A 17,652-nucleotide genomic window follows, 5' to 3' on the forward strand; every position below is an offset into this window, starting at 1 on the left:
GGTATCGTCTGCATAACGCAAATTGGCAATTCTGTAGCCACCAACCGTGACTCCATCGAACCAGTCTTCCAGGGTGATCAAAATATATAGACTAAAATAAAATATAAATAATACATATACCATATAGTTATATTATCTGTGCTACACAATTAAAAAAAAATTGTAGTGCCAAGGAAATAGGATACGACCGTACTCGTATTTTCTTGCCCTTTGATGTAGAACTCATAGTCACAACTTTCTATCTAATTTGTGTTTTTAGATGTGTAAATTGAATTTTAATTTTATTGTATTTTATCATCCTTCTTTTTATTATTAATTTGATCATATTTTTTTCATTACAAAGATTTTTAAAACTGTATTAAATTATACACATATCCACGTTAGAGGGCAGATGCGTCACTCACGGAGGAATCCGACGCGATATGCCTCCGCATGACGTTCCCTTGCATCCTCCAGCCGTCCTCGTCTCTGCTGGTGGCCTGGCACTCGTTCGTCACTTGCCTGATATTAGCCGTTTGTATTGTGAGTATTAGGTTATATTCTTTTATTATATTCCCATATCCATTTCCTTACACTTCCCAGTCCTTTCCTTTATACGTTTTGTTGATACTTTTCCAATTTAAAGAGGGCAATCTATTTGTAGAGGCGTAATGTGTTTATCGACCTTACGCCTCTCCAAATGTTCATGGATAATTTTTGAAACCAAAAAAATTACAGACGGATGAAACCTATTAGAAAAGGAGGGGTATATGATCAAAATGAAAGGAAAAATAAATCACGGTCGATCCGATTTCGGGAAGTGGGAGGGGGTGAGTTTTTAAGGGTACAAAATGGTTTATCTTGATTTCCGGCAAAACTACAAGTCCTATGGAAAAAAGTTAAATGGCAAAGTTGTAGGTCTACAACTTTTGTATTTGCAATTTTTTCACATAGTCTCAAAATTTAGGTGAAAAATTCAAAGATCCAATTTTTTGGTTTTTTTATTTACTTGGAACATTTCCTATTGTACCTAATGTATATTTTTTTTTAATGAAATGTTGATTTCCTATCACAAACTCTAGATCCAAGAAACAACTAGATAGTTATGAATCATTGTTTTTTTTACTTTATTTTAACTCCTTACTGAAGCATCATCCAAATATATAAATATCATTGATTTCGCTCTACTTATATTTTTTTTATTCAATCTAATCGCTATGAATAAAAACACTATATTTTATAACGTAGTACGTATTATTATCAAAATAACAAGCTTCTGTGTTTTAGTTTGAAATATTTAATGAATTTATCAGACTCACCCGTATTATCTGGTGTATAAGAAAGAGGTTCCGGTGGAATTCCGATTCTATGACTACGCCGTTACCACCGTCTTCGTATTGGACCTGATAGTCCATCTCTCCACTGGAGATAACGTGGAGGATGGTAACTCATTTTTATTATAGTTTACTTACTGATTTACTAATATTTTTAGTACCCTTCATAACTTTATCCCTTCCTGTGATAATCCTATTAATATTATAAATGCGAAAGTTTGTAAGGATGTGTGTGTGTTTGTTGCTCCTTCACGCAAAAACTGCTAAACCGATTGCAATGAAATTTGGTGCGTAGATAGCTGGACAGCTGGAATAACATATAGGCAACTTTTTATCCCGATATTCCTACGGGATACAGACTTACGCGGGTGAAACCTCGGGGCGCAGCTAGTTTTATTATAATTTCCGATTCAGTTCGCTATTGTTTAGTTTCAAATTTGAATTTTATTTATTACGTCACCAGATGAAAACTTAATAGAACTCAATGTAAGTTTTCGATAAGTATATTTATACCATTCGTCCGTTTTTTCTAACGCATTGCTCATAAACCAGGTGTACCAATAACTCTAGCGCAGACGGCGTCCCAGCAGGCTCGAAGCGGATGGTTCCTCCTCGACGTACTTGCTACTTTACCCATTTTCGAGTTCATAAAAGATGGCCATTTCGCTGGAATTAACAAAATTGTACGGTTGCACAAGGTATAATTTAGAGAAAAAGTATCAATTAAAATGTTGTTATATTTTACTCGCATCCTACATTTGAACAATTTATAATTCCGTTATTGTGAAGACGGACGAGGGTTTAAGTACGTGGAGACGTTACGAGAGGCAATAGACTTTTGCTTTCGTAGGACTATTGTTATAAACACAAAACATGTATAACCTATGTCCCCAACACCTTTGTTATTCTATTGTGCGTAATCTTCCATCAAAGAGCTTTTCGTAATATAACCGTATAGAAAGATTTTATACAAGCGTGTAACGTGTATTATAAGCACAGATAAATTCCAGCTCTAATCTCATCCTCCATATTCACAGATCTATTCATATAAAGATGACAATGTACGGGTGAATAATATGGCAGTGTTTCATTTATCATAAAGTAACAATAATAATATTTCCAAATATAAACGGTTAATTATAACCTATTTGACGCTTTTTATAGTAGATTTCCATTATTTTATCATATTAAGTGACGTGTACGGTAAACAGTATATCGGGAAATGTGAATCGTCCCTAAAGGTGTTATATGAACTTTAATATCTGGATATACAGGTTTTCCGCATGCTAAAGGCTGTGGAAGACGAATGCGTGTACCACAGTAACCTGCTGCGCTTCTTCTCCTACTCCCTGCTGCTACTGATCGCGTGCTACTTGCTCGCTGCCCTGCAGCAGGGCTTCATGTGCTATGGGTCGGTTTATTACCCTTATTTTAATACTATTTGAGCGAATTTGAGACTGAATTGAGTCATGGGCGAATTTTTATTGAATTTAAGTTAAGAGTTAAAAAATTCACATTGATGATAGATACCACGTATCAAGCTTTTGTTCTTTCTGAAGATGGAACTCTAAATATTAAATATAATATAAATCAATTCTAACTCAATAGATGCTTAATTAACATACATGTCAATCAAACTATTGTATACATTTATAGAGCTTACAATAATTAAAAACGTTAAATTACAATTTTGCATGATGAACTCATTAATGTACTTAATTTTGAATTTTAAGATTAATTAAAATGCTTAGTTACAAACATATTTAAACTGTATAATGACTTCAGTATTTTTTACCAATTTTAACATACAGTTTCGGCTACTGCCTCGTGAAGAATATAACGCACACTCCTTTCTGGAACGCGGAGCCGCTCGATGACACTGTCGAGAGTAGGCTCACGTTTAGTCTCTACTGGTCCATATCGATGATTACATTTACAAGTACGTTTACATCTATACTTAATGTTATAAAGCTGAAGAGATTGTTTGTTTGAACGTGCTTATCTAAGGAAATACTGGTCCTTTTGGAAAAATTCTTTCAGTTTTAGGTAGCCTATTTATTGAGGAAGGCTTTAGGCTATATATGTAGGTTCCACGGGCGAAGCCGGGGCGGACCGCTTGTTGTTAAATATTCAAATACACATTCGGATCCAATTAACTTACAATTTACTCTTTAGAGGTACCCACCGTAATAGGTTGTTTGTTAATCATAACAATTAAACTATCAAACAAATGAGTGTACAGACAGACAACCCTATCAGCATTCCATACATGATACAATACTAATGAATGTACCATACCTTGAATTAGCTATTTGGGTGTGCTTTCTGGACAATTTTGTAGGGATAATTGCAGTAAGATAAGGTTGTAGGCGCAAATAACTTCAAGCTATAACAGTTTTTGGTTATTAACGTCTTTATATCTTAAGTAGATTCGAAGCGTGATAAACCATTAGTGTACAAAACTAAAGAATGACGTTATAATTAATATAAATCAAGCTATTTAATAACCCCAAAACTTTCCAGCACACATGGAAGATTTTGGCACGGGGAACCAAGAAAGCGTCATTTACATCATGCTGGTACTCGAGCTGTGCATCGTGCTACACATCTTTATGGAAGCTGTATACTCCGCTACTATAATGGTCACTACTGCCATGAGGTCAGGTCATGCTGCCTCTATTCTCCTTGTATTTTCTTTGCTTGCTTTAATGTATGTATGTATATCTTATTCAACTGTTAGCGTATCTGTCCCTTCATTATGTCTTTTCTATGAAGCTAACTATAAACTACTAAGTGGTTATCGATTTATGTGGTTTAATCTAAGGAAATTAACGCAATAATTCTGGTTTATAACATGCGTCAAGTATAACTATGCTAATCTTCATATAGTAGGTAAGGTCGCGGATGAATTATAATCAGCTCCCATGGTCCCTTCATTTAGGCGAAACACAGTCAGTAAGAAGCCGACATAACTGGCTCTTTCCCCTGGGGCCGTAAGTATCTATGCAAGATTTCCCCACTAAATAGGAATATTTTTTTTAGGTTTTCCAATGAAACCGAATCATAATTATTATTATTATTCCAGAGAGAATTATGACGCATGCATTGAAAATGTGACAAACTTTTTGCGACGTAATGAGGTCGAACCTATACTGATACACCGGTTCAAATCTTACTTGGAACTCTGCTGGTATACAGACAAGGTATATATTACAACAATGAAATCTCTCTCTCTCTCTCTGTCCTATGATTAAAAACAGTCCGTTCCATATTTCCATTCGTCAATCCTTTCCCTATCCTATTAAAAGTAAGGAGGGCATTCGCAGAAGAATTACTTTGAATGTTCATGGGCATTGGTGATCGTTCATTCGTTAAGTCGAATCACCAGCTCAGTTGCCCGCTTATGGCATTTAAAAATCATAATATGCAATACATATTATATACAAACAGTAAATAGAAAACAAAGATACTTATTATGCTAATTTTTTTCAGTTAAATTACAAATACAGATCTATGATCAACTGAAAACGTGTTTAAATTAAACCTATTGAGATTTCTTTCTTTAGTTATAAAAATTACACCTATTTAAATTTGGAACAGGCCTACTCAATGACGAATAAGAAGAAGTCGATATTCCACGACTTGCCTCCACACGTGCACCAGGATATAGTGACCCGGCAGAGGAGTAAATACATGCTGTGTATACCATTTATGAAGGTTGGTTTTTAGGTTTTAGGAATGTTGCCAAGAGTATTGGAACTAAATTTTCATAAAGGGTCTGTGTAACTGCGTACTGTTATATACGAAGATATGTTCTCTAGTAAAAAAAAAACTCATTTTAATCATAGAATCATCAAAATTTAGTCTCGTTCTTACACGTATATTCTAAACAGAGCATACCTAAAGAAATTATGTAATCATGGTGATCCTTATCAGGATGTACCGATAAATTTATTGTATTGCCACCGATCCTTGATAAGTGCACAAGGTTTGAAGTGGGAACAAATATGTTCTGATGATGATAAATAATTTCAGTTCCTCCATAAAGAAGAATTGAAGACCATATCGTCGAACGCGCGGCTCTTCTGTTCGTGTCCGAACGAAATACTGCTGAGTACCGGCGACATCTCCAATGAGATGTACGTCATTAAGCAGGGTATCTGTGAGGTAACATTTTATTTTCTAGTACTCTTTCAGGCTTGGCTGCATTCGCATGGTCTCCTAATAGAGATAGACCAGACGGTGTCGAGGCTATCTACAAAAGAAATTTGTATTAGTTAGAACGCTTATAATTCTAGAATGTCCGCTGTGTTGTATCTGTCTCCCCTTGGATTAAAATATTGAAAAACCTACAAAAATATAATACAATATATTAATAACATATGCCTTAAATTATTGCGAAGTCGCAAATTCGAGTTTTTAGTTGAATTCAAAGGGTTTTAATTTGAATGGCTAAGAACATGAAAATATCTTAAAAATGCTTACAAATTTTTCTATTGAAGATTCATTGAAACCTCCGGTTCCTACATGAATTAAAAGTAGAAGCAGTAGATAGAAGCACTAGCATATGATCATTTATTTTTGCAAAGGTACTGTGCCCAGTTACTAAGACAGTGGTTGGAGAGTTAACTGCAAGAAATCATTTTGGAGTGGTCGTTTGTTTGTTACGTATGTATAAAACATACATAATTTACATATTAACATATATATTATATTGTGGGAGCCGAGCACGTTTCGGCCCGAATTGGGCCAGATCGCACCGGAGAAGTACCACACTCCCGTGTTTCGTTCGGTGAGTGGGGGAGCCGGAGGCCCGTTTCCTTTTCCTCTCCCGTCCCAGTCCATTCCCTTTTTCCAGTCATCAATCTTTTCCTTTTCCCTTATCCCTTAAAAGCGGGCAGCGCATTTGTAGAGGTACTACTTCTGCGAATGATCATAGGCGGTGGTGATGGCTTAGTATAAACTTGTCTAGGTATGTCTGTCTATATCATTATTAATGCTGAATATGAAATTTGAATTTGATTGATATGGTACTAAAATTTGTCTAATACTACTGCATTGATTCTAGGTCTACCAGCCTTTTATACAATCCGAGCGGTGACACACGTGCAAGTGTTTTCAATATCACGGAAGTATTTACTAAACGTTATAGAGATTCCGCAGATAAAAGATGCAATTGATGATGTCAAAGAATTGCCTGTAAGTTTAATTTGTGTTATAGTATACAGTGCTTTTTATTTAAACTAACGCTTAATTTAATTTAAGATTAGTTACGGTTAAGTTACATTTTTAGGTTGTTCATTTTATCATGATTTGATAGTACGATAAACATTCGATAAAACTCCATTATAATTACATAAAAAAGGTAGGCGAAAGTTCCTATAGCTTTGCAAAAAAAAAATAATTATATGTATTTAAATGTAATGCATTTCCGATATCTATATCTAACTCAAATACTGTAGTATCCACGAACCCAAATTGCCTTCAAATTATCAGACTAGGCCAAATTTAAAGAAGACCACACTGGATGAGACTGGAATGGAGGTTCACGTTTCTCCTCACTCATCTCCCCTATAAATTTATGATACTTATCGGATCCTATATATTTTCATAACGTATTTTTCAGGAATACGAGTATTTGCAAATACCGTATCCACCGTTCGTTTGGTATGAGCCAGCGCCGCCCACGCCGAACGTGGAGCGGTTCCCAATGCCGAGAAAGCATGAGAAAGACTTCGCGTTCCTGCACCCCTTCAATAGACTTGGCTTCTTGTCTATACTGAGGTAAGATTGCCCAGGCACAGATAGATCTACTTGCTCTGGATAAGAATATAGGATGCCCAAAGGATAATTATTTTTCAATACACGCAATTGTTATGTCTAGCTATTAATTTTTGTTTTTCTTCTTTTCTAAATTATTCTCTTCTGTTGTCCTCTATTATGATATCTAGTGTGTGTATGTGTGTGTTAAATTTTTCCTTCCTGCTTTCTCAAAGACTCATCACGTCCCAGATACATCTTCCCCCGGTTCACGATCCGACCCGACGGGCCGTACCTCTCCCGCTACGAGTGGTTCAGAGTTGCGTGCGCGCTGCTCAGCGCCGCTCTGTTCCCGGCGATGGCGTACCTCACGTACTATTGGGACTTCGTGAGGCTCGCGCTCGATCTGACCGCTTATTTGGATATGTGATTATTGAAATATTATTATGTGTCATATTTCTATATTTTTTTATGACAGATTTCTTTTTAAACGCTTTACAGCAACAACATACGACCATTCACTTCCACATGAATTGGTTATCGCCCTCAAAATGGATGTGGGTTCATGTTTATCCTACTAATATTTGTACCCAGATAAGTGACAATAATTGCGTATGGATAGATGTTTTTCACCATTTTGAATTCATCATCAGCCGATATATGTTCCCATTGCTAGGACAAAAGCCTCCTGGCCATAATCTACCACGCTGGCTAAGTGCGGGTTTGCAGACATCACATGTCGTCGAACCTTTGATTCACCGATTTGACATGCCGGTTTCCTCACGATGTTTTCCTTCCGTTTTAAGCAGTGGTGATGTTATCTACATGGAACATTGAAACATTAATTTATATTTTGCACGTTCGCCTGGTACTTATCGATTTTGAGTCAGAGGGAAACAAATACAAGGCTGTTATTTGACCAACTATGTATAGTGCGGGTGAAACCGTGCTCTGCTATTAATCATAACAGTGTCGTCTAATTGGTATTTTAATAACCTGAACAATTTTATAGTTCTGATAACCGTAATAAATGTATAATTAAAAAGTACATTATTAGTTTACAACGGATCCTTGTGGGCTACTACAACGAAAAGGGCTTGCTAGTGTACCACCCGGCGAGCACAGCGGCTCACTACTTGAAAGGCACGTTCCTCATCGACCTGCTCGCGTGTCTCCCGCTTGAGAAACTAGAGCTGAGCATTAAGGAAACCTATGGTAGGTACATTTCTACTGCGTTAGCCTGTCAGCACTACGCTCGCTATCCTTACAGTAGGGGATAACTTAGTTACCACCTAACTGTCTATCAGTCTGGTCCACCATGAATACCGCTAATGAAATGCTGGTAAGATATCAAATATATTTATTTTAGCAGTGTGAGAATTTTTTCAAGGTAGGGTCATGTTTAGTGGGAAAATTCAGCAGTTGTCACTTGGATACAAACTAGAAGGAGAATTCTCAGAGTAGGTTACGTAAAATCATTCTTGTTTCATAGAACGAAAGCTCTTTTTTTCTGTACAGACGGTCAATACCACCTGCGGCCCATGGCGCAATACTTGTATCTGAATCGCTTGATCCAGCTCTACCGAACGCCCAGCGCACTCATCAGCCTCAAGGGTTACGTTCGACGGGACATCATCATTGTGTGTGTATTCAACAATTCTCTTTATTTCTGTTAATAAATTGTACCCTTCCAATAATTTTGTTCTTAGTCGGATTAACTTCAATAATAACGCCATATTATTTGACTTCTTAATTGAACATCGTCGAATCTACTCTCTACTGTTACAAATTACGTTCGGATTTCTACCACAAGGCGATATATCGAAAAAGACACCAGTTAAGACATATTAAATATAGCAATATTTTGTTGCATTCTTACTATACACACGTAACATGTAAAACGTAAAAAAAATAATGAAAATTTCCATTCTCCCGTGGTTGCCTGGTAGAGGTAGAGGCACAGTGATAAGGCCGCCGATTGTACTATATTGTTTTCGTGTAAATTATGATCTATAAGTTTTTATGAGCGTTTTCGTTTGTCATGTACAATAAAGAGTTAAATAAATCAATAAATAATAAAACACGCATCTCTATTTTCCCAGTTTGAAAGCGATCCCGCCGTTTCTAGCGCTACTGAACGTACTGACGTGCCTCATAATTTTCAATTCTGTCAAACTCCTCGTGTCTCCCGAAAGCTTTCATCTCATACCCTTCAACGATGATGGTGGATCGTGGATACATTTGTATCAGAATGTGTGTGAGTTACATTTGAATTTAACTCAAACCGAAATCCAAACAACTTATTTTTCTTAATATATAAAACGCAAAGACGACTGACTGATTAAACTATACGCACAGCTCAAACTACTGACCAAATCGGGTTAATATTTGGCATCCCGATAGCTACTATGATAGGCATGTAGAAAATTAAGTTTAGGGTAGTAATTATTAAAATCTGTGGTCTTGGTATCACCTACATCACCTATTTCTTTCTGTCTCCGTATGCTTACCTATTTAGTGAAAAAGATGCAAAATTCATTCTCCTGGATATTTTAGAAATTTGACTTGACCACAAGTATAACAAACCAATTGAATACAGTCCGTTTCAACATAACCGAGAATCCTTGGAACCTGCACCTGGCAACGTACTTCTGGGCGGTGTACGAGACCACCAGCACCGGCTACAGCACGTTCAACCCGACCAACTTCGTGCTAATGAGGATCCTTATCGCTGGCATGATTATTGGTAAGCGTCCCAGGAAAAACCTCTTGATGTAATTTACCAATTGGGGTTAAGGCACACGTGGTACTTTTTATTCTGGAAAGGCATATACAACAGAAAATAAGCTACATTTTGCGGTTCGGTCTCTAGGTACGATTATGGCACTGACCGTTGTCCGACCTTTGACCTTGGATACTTCGACTATATAACCCTACTACGGGGGCGAGAAGCTTTGATGTGATTAAAAAAAGATTCTTGTCACTTTAGATTTCATTCTTATCATATCGTTACCATATAAAATAGAACTATTTAATTTTTTCATTCCAAATAAAATTGTAAAAAATTTTAAGCCAGGGTTTTCAATGGAATGGAATGGAGGGTTAACTCAAGGTGCATTTCCAGGCGCGATGATAACAACTTACTTCTCGGTGCGCATAATCAGCACGCGCGCGAACGTGAACAGGTCGCTGGCGTCATTCCAGCAACACATGAAGGATATCGCCCGGTTCATGAAGAGGGAGAACCTGGATGCTGGCCTTAAAAAGTAACGTGGAATATGATTATAATATTAATGGATTTAATATTTAGTATATGAGATGTATTTATTCTTTATGTTAGGAATGGGATGATTAATATCTCAAATGGAAGACCAGAAAGACGATTTTTCCATGTGAATCTATAAGAATTTAATTGGAATGTCTGTTTGTAATGGCAGATTAAAAAAGATTGACTTTTTATTAAATCGTTGTCAGTTACAGCAAATTTTTAAAACGCAAAGATGTTAACGGGAATTTCTCTAGTAAATAGTTGATGTTTTAAGGATTTCCAAAGCTTAACCTAGTGGCTTGTAAGCGTGTAATTTGTCTTTGTAATTCAGACAAGTGCTCGAGTATTATAAGCACAAGTGGGACAAAATGGCGGGCATGGATTACCGGAAGGTGTTGAAGCTTTGCGATCAAATCACATTGCGCACAGATGCTATATTGTATATATATGGACCAACGTTCTCAAAGGTTTTTATCAAATGAATAAATATTTCGTTCCACTGCACATATATCAGAGGTCATGGGACATTACAAACAGACCTTTTATGTAAAAGCTTAAACCGTATTATCATCATCTTATCACGCTTAAAGCTATTAAGTACAACTAACTTTAATTGAAAACTTTTTGTCCCTTGTGTTACCAATAAACATATTATTTCTTCAAATATTTTTTAACAGTTACAGTAAGTAGTTTTCTTCGTCGTTGTTCCCGGCAACTTACAATCCTGATAAATTCAAAAAAAATATCTACCTCTTCCTTAAAAGGCCGGCAACACCTTCACAGGGACTCTTGTGAGGGCTCATGGGCAGTGGTGATCGCTCGATGATGGGCGCACCACTTGTTCGTTTGTCCGCTTTCTTTTATAAAAAAAAAAGTAAGGGGAATTAAAGTAGACGTCAATGAACTGCAGATCTAAAACTTTTGAATGTAAAGAATGGTAGTTATACGGTTATATAAGACTCTAGAGAGGTGTAGACCTAAAGATATGTTGTCTTGCAGTGTCCAATAGTGAATAAATGTGAAATATCGTTGTTACGTATGATCGGGCGGGCGGTGCGCACGATACATTTCCTAAAGGATACTAAGATCATTTCCCGCGATGATATCATCACCGACCTATATTTCGTTGACCAGGGCGTGCTGGAGGTACGATATGAAGATATGGATAGTGTTCAGTTGGGGAAAGGAAGGTGAGTATTAGGAACATTGAGACAAAGACTACTTATACTTAAAAAGCGAGGATATCACTTACAAGATTTCATTTTTTTGTTCGAAAACTAAACAGAATTTGGGCAGAAGCTAATAAGATCTATGGAATTTCTTCGCTTTTGCTTCTTGTGGCATTTATTCTAATTATCGTTTAAATATAATTATGACTTTAATGTATTCTGTAATCCTCAATCCTCATAATTTAAGCCTATCTTTAATTAACAGCATTTTTGGGAACTTAAACGGTGTGGAATCCATCCGATCCCCGGTGGAAATAATGTCAATAAGCCAGGTGCATCTTCTCCATATAAATACGTTAATATTCCATGGTATCATTGCTGATTTTCCGAGTGTTATTAACGAGTTAGTCGATCACTTGAAGTATAATCAGGTAAAGACGTAAAACAGAATTTTCATTAGAGACAAAGTTTCATATACATTTAAGTATGGGTTTTCTCACATATTTTATAAAGTTCAGAAACCTATATCTGTTTATTTTTAGGATTACGTCATTGGTTTGGAGGAAATTATAAAACCAGATAGTAAAGAGCCCACAACTTACCATATTATGTACAGGATTGGGCAAAGGTTCCTCAATTTCACCCTCCACCAGACGTCTGCAATTCAGATTTATTTAATCACCGTATCGCTTGCATGTATCTACACAGATGTTTATAACGCAGGCTTTCAAGATAATCAAACCAGTCTCATAGTTGGTCTATATTTTATGGACTTAGGGTTCTCTTGGAAGTTTTTAATTAAATATTTCTTACCGCACTCTGTTGATCAAAATAATGAGCTTACGACATCTCTCTGGAAGGATAGGAAAAGGTGAGTACTGTGTATGTATGTACGATGTTTTATTTTGATGAGAAATATGATATTTTAAAAGATTTTGCAATTAATATAATATTTTTACGTAGGTTAAACACAATTTGTGAATGCTATACATTTTTGGAAATTAAATTTCTTCCGTTGTTTCAGATATTTTGGACGTGAATTTAAAATGGATATAATATCGGTTATACCATTTGAAGCTTTGTGTCTGATGAGTTCGAGTAACAGACTTTTGTTATTTTCGTGGTTGCGACTTAACAGATTCTTTAGAATCGTGAGTGATTATTAATGTAAAATGTTTTTTTTTTACTAGATTTATGTAGACTTAGCAAACATTGTAATGTTTGTTGTACATTATTTTGTCAGTGTTATATGTATCGTATAGCTTTCGAACTGTTCGCAGATAAAACAAACTTTTTTTTTAGATTAAACATTTTCATATTATACTGTAGTATAATGTGTAAAAGTCATTCTTTAGAATTACTTTTACAATAACGTTAATGAAATAATTTATTTATAGCTGCGTCTTGAAAATGAATTAAATATCACCATGTTATATAGACCTTGAAAGGGAAGGTACTAAGTTATTATGTGATTTCCACCGCTAAGCAAACATATTTCCGATATAATTCTTTCGTGTTTACTACCTGTAACCCGCGACTACACTTCACTTGCGTGGTATCCGAAAAAAAATAGCCTATGTGTTAGTCCAGACTATAATTGATCCCTGTACCAAAATTCAGACAGATACGATCATCTGTTTTCGCGTGAAAAAATAACTTATCTCCATCCATTCATTCATACTCACTCACTTTCAAATGTATAGTATTAGTAGAATATATAAAGAAATAATTTTAACTTCAATTTTCCAGGTGACCGTCTACAAATGCCTCCAGCAGCGCCACGAAAGCATATCCTCCAACCTCATCCTCACCACCACCATCTCGGTGTTCATCTGGATGACCCTCTTCATCCACGTGACGGCTTGCTGTTGGTACTTCATTGGGGTTATGGAGGAGGAGGCTGAACCTAAGTCATCTTGGTTCTATGATGGTGAGTTTGTATGAATTTTATTCGATGCGCTAAAAGTGTAGGTTGTAAGTTTCTCAGCTTAGTAGTATTATTATTAGTACTACATATTTGTATATAGCTTGATGGAAGTAAACCTAACACAATCTTAACGAATTAATATATAGTATATAAATAGTTTAAATCAGCAGTACAAAAGAGGAGGTTCTCTAAATTTATTCCTTTTAATGTCTTCAATAGTTCCAATAACTTTTAATCGTGAACGTGTCTAAATGTATACGTGTAAATTATATTTTGATTAATTTGATTCTCAGAATACGGCCGGTACCTGTGTAAGAACAAATATATCTGCTCGTTGTACTTTGTGCTGACCACGTTCACACAGAATGGCGTTGGAGACATCCTGCCCAAGAAACAATCGGAAGTAAGAGTTCCACCATTATAATTTACTAGCTGCGCCGCTTTAACCGCGTGAGTCCGTATCCCCTAGGAATATCGGGATAAAAAGTAGCCTTTATGTTATTCCAGTTGTCCAGCTATCTACGTACCAAATTTTTGCAATCGGTTCAGTAGTTTTTGCGTGAAAGAGCAACAAACACACACACATCCTTACAAACTTTTACATTTATAATATTAGTAGGATTATGTCAACCAACACCAACAAATCTACGAAAACAATCTTAATAATTGGCCTCGGCTAATATAAAATAACTTACTGGGAAAGAATAATATTTAATATTGCAGTATTTAAATTTCATTCTCTATCTCTATTATCTTTAAGAAATTCTAATCCATTTTCAAACATTTCACAATTTAGAGATAAGCAGCATACTTTTTTCCAGGTATTATTTGTGTCGATTCTGCAAATTTTCTCTATTATGATATACATGATCTACGTGGGGGAGTTCTCCAACATCATCCAGTATTACTCCTTCCGTTCGTTTGGTTATTACTGCAAGATAATGGAGTTACAGGTATAATGCCGATTTTGTTTATTAGTTTCATGTGAAAGCATAATCTAGTATCAGAACGCAAGATTTGTTTCAATTCCTCTGTGATTATTCTAAATATTTTCTAGGTCTTTGAATATGCATGGGTACTCTTTGTTTGATTCACCTTTATATATATATCTTGAAATATAACGTCATAATTATTGTCCGTAACTTTGACCGCGAAGTTAAAGAAAAATCACATAGTAAATACAGAGTTACTTTTGCATTTATAATATTAGTAGGGATACATTTTAAAGTCAACATTAAATCAATATCCCAATATTCAATGCAAATGTTGAAGTTTTATACGAAATATCACTAAACTACGTTTCCTTTGAACTAACATTAACTGATCTAGTAATTCACAAAACAATACATTCATTTCAATTGTTATTCTCACCGATGTCAATCATAAATGACAGATCAGGGTTATTACGTAAAGGATAGCGTTGAAGTTCTCGAAAATATGGTGTATTAATCAGCTGAACGGAGTTCAAACGAAAACATTTTTATGAACGTGTCCTATTAATCATGCTGAATGCTTGCTTGGTACTTAGTAGAGTGGTTACTTTGGAGAACAAAAACAAACAGAATTTTATTTTTTTTTTTACCCACGATTCAAAGTAAAATCGGTTATGGGGCTGAATGTATCAGCACTGCTATGCCACATTCGAAAAAAAAACATAGACAACATATGTATTGAAATGGCTCAAGGTGATGACTACTAAAACATGTATGGATGAACGGATGCACAAAGTTAGCACCCTATAGGAAATACATCTATTATTTTTTTATGTCATAGCGGGCAACTAGGCTGGTGTTTCGCCAGACCGCCTGACCACCCATGAACATTTGCAGAGGCATTTGCATCGTGCCGAAGCGTGCTCGACTTCCACACTCAATAAATATTCACAAGCCACAAAATATTAGAAAATAAAAAGTGGTCGAGATAATCCATAATTACTGTATGTGAGTTCTAATTACTTTCAGGAATTCTTAAAGAACAATCGCGTATCAAGGAATCTCGTCAATCTGGTTCATAAATACTCTATACACCTCTGGATCGAATCTCGTGGTGTTCAGCTGCCCATCTTCTTGAAAAAAGCACCAAACTGTATCAAACTTGAGGTCATGTCGGCAGCCTATTTGCATCATCTTCATGCGGTAAATATCGATTTTTTTTTATTATTCGTGTGCCTGCAACAAAAGTTGTATAATCTATAAAGAATCTTTGTTGGTCCTTGTCCTTGCATTTCAACATCCAATGTGTTCTATTCTATATTCTATACTACATATATATTAAAATTAATTATCACTGACCATTTTCTATTTATAATAATACTTTTTATCTCTCTTATAATCGAAATTTATTTCAGCATCCTATATTTAGGCAGTGTGAGCCAGTGTTCTTGCGACAGCTGGTTGGATGCTTTCAGCTTTACACCTATAATAAAGGTATAAAAGTCTATATTAAAAACAAGTCTTTTGTCCTGAGTTTGCCTAGGTATAAACAAAGGTATACTTAGGATGATAAAATAGCCTATGTTACTTGTTTAACAAAAATCAAGACTTGTATGAATTATAACTGTATTTTTATATGGGTGAATTCGTGACGTAAAACCAGTAACTATAAAGCACAAAAAAGGTGCAATTATACTTTTGTTGGCTGCTTTAAAAACAGGCCTGTATATTTAATGTATATTTTTTTAAATAAACCGTAACGATTTTTTTAAGGCAGTTAAAGAAGATTTTATTTCTATTGTGCGTCCTTAAACACATACTCCATTTTTCTTCAGTATTAAACAGGGATTCATAAAGTAATTTCTAGATGCAACCTATAAGAAACTAATACAAGACTTGTTTATTCGGTCTATAATATCTAAGCAAAAGATTAAAACGGCCTTCCAGGAATGCACGTGGTTAAAGAGAATGAAACAACGGACAGCATGTACTTTGTACACTCGGGTCGAGTTCTGGAAACTTGCGAAAATGACAGCAATACGCGACTGTACTTCGCTGGAGAGAGCTTTGGCACTGTATGTATTATATAAACGTAGGGCTTGTTAGTTTAATATAACTCGTGTAATTTGAAAAATCATATGTTCTCAAAGTTAAATTCTGTCCTACCTCTATTATTCCTTAGTGTCATATAATTTCAAAAAGTTCTAAGACATTAATTTTTATTCTATCATTTTAGATATATGGCCTTATCCACAACCTGCCTTACGCATATTCATACATTACCGTGATGAAGTCACAAGTTTTAAGTCTCTGCCTCAAAGACTGGAAAAAATTATTATCACATTTTCCCGATAGTAGAGAAATAATTAAAAAGTCTTTGAAGTATGATGACAATCCTCCTGATAATAAGCCAGATCGTCCCCGAAAAGAACGTAAAGTAACAATTGCAGAAAATGTTAGTGCTTCTCACGAGAATCCCTCCGCTTCGGAGATAAAGACAGAAGAATCACCATTGGAAAGGCAACAAACAATTCTAGATTCTCTACCACCTATAGAACCTTTAGATCATGATGAAACTGTCGATTTACCGGACAGCTATTTATGGCCAACGGACAGCAGGCGAAATTCTCTGGAAGAAGAAAAGATCTTAACAGAGACCACCGATAACATTCCGTTAGATTTAGAAGTATCTCGAAGTGTATCTTCAGATCTTCCAAAAATTAATATGACAGATCAAGATTTATTACTAAATGAAGAAGTAGAAGAAGCTACTGATGCGTTGCTAGCTAAGATAGAAGGTACCGATATATCAAGTGATGAATATAGGAGAACACAATCACCCGTCGTTGACAAACTAAAACGAGAGCTGCCAGATGAGAATATGGAAGAATTACCTCATATGAAAAGCGTTGAAGATTATATTTTGGAAAGATATGGTGAAGATACCGCGATAGAAGAGCCTGCGGCTACTACGACAACCGAAGCAATTGATGATGTCCATCCTACGTCAACAACACGTTTAAAGCACAGTGCTCGCGTTCGATATAGAGAAAATACAGAAGAAACAAAACACTCTACAGTTGAACCTCATGAAATAAAACCTATCCGAGATTTATCTACTAATGAGAAGAATTTTAATTCTCTTGATAGTGACATAGATCCAAACGTTGTCATAGAAGCCGATATAAGTGGTTCAACAGAATCACTAATGGACAGTGACAGTGAATCAAGTATAAGCGAGGAACTTAGAAGTTTAAAAAGTAAAAAAAAGAAGAAAAATTAG

The 17,652-nt window shown here is 35.6% G+C and overlaps 1 protein-coding gene across 1 annotated transcript in view; it reads left to right on the top strand.

Annotated features, from left to right (window-relative positions):
* The window catches only part of LOC119838269, a 24,131-nt gene extending 6,479 nt beyond the window's left edge, over window positions 1–17,652 (top strand). The window contains exons 12-41 of the mRNA XM_038364175.1: window positions 385–522; window positions 1,293–1,422; window positions 1,866–2,011; window positions 2,588–2,724; window positions 3,125–3,252; window positions 3,837–3,972; window positions 4,399–4,516; window positions 4,914–5,030; window positions 5,349–5,480; window positions 5,903–5,981; window positions 6,382–6,512; window positions 6,940–7,097; window positions 7,326–7,499; window positions 8,131–8,288; window positions 8,592–8,715; window positions 9,176–9,330; window positions 9,673–9,819; window positions 10,198–10,339; window positions 10,673–10,808; window positions 11,341–11,531; window positions 11,776–11,941; window positions 12,053–12,381; window positions 12,535–12,661; window positions 13,260–13,440; window positions 13,731–13,840; window positions 14,259–14,390; window positions 15,399–15,572; window positions 15,785–15,863; window positions 16,317–16,444; window positions 16,606–17,652. Of these exons, the coding sequence (XP_038220103.1) occupies window positions 385–522; window positions 1,293–1,422; window positions 1,866–2,011; window positions 2,588–2,724; window positions 3,125–3,252; window positions 3,837–3,972; window positions 4,399–4,516; window positions 4,914–5,030; window positions 5,349–5,480; window positions 5,903–5,981; window positions 6,382–6,512; window positions 6,940–7,097; window positions 7,326–7,499; window positions 8,131–8,288; window positions 8,592–8,715; window positions 9,176–9,330; window positions 9,673–9,819; window positions 10,198–10,339; window positions 10,673–10,808; window positions 11,341–11,531; window positions 11,776–11,941; window positions 12,053–12,381; window positions 12,535–12,661; window positions 13,260–13,440; window positions 13,731–13,840; window positions 14,259–14,390; window positions 15,399–15,572; window positions 15,785–15,863; window positions 16,317–16,444; window positions 16,606–17,652 (5,250 nt within the window). The remainder of the gene's footprint in view (window positions 1–384; window positions 523–1,292; window positions 1,423–1,865; window positions 2,012–2,587; window positions 2,725–3,124; window positions 3,253–3,836; window positions 3,973–4,398; window positions 4,517–4,913; window positions 5,031–5,348; window positions 5,481–5,902; window positions 5,982–6,381; window positions 6,513–6,939; window positions 7,098–7,325; window positions 7,500–8,130; window positions 8,289–8,591; window positions 8,716–9,175; window positions 9,331–9,672; window positions 9,820–10,197; window positions 10,340–10,672; window positions 10,809–11,340; window positions 11,532–11,775; window positions 11,942–12,052; window positions 12,382–12,534; window positions 12,662–13,259; window positions 13,441–13,730; window positions 13,841–14,258; window positions 14,391–15,398; window positions 15,573–15,784; window positions 15,864–16,316; window positions 16,445–16,605) is intronic.

Source organism: Zerene cesonia, chromosome 1 (genome assembly GCF_012273895.1).
Source record: "Zerene cesonia ecotype Mississippi chromosome 1, Zerene_cesonia_1.1, whole genome shotgun sequence".
NCBI classification, from domain to species: Eukaryota; Metazoa; Arthropoda; class Insecta; order Lepidoptera; family Pieridae; genus Zerene; species Zerene cesonia.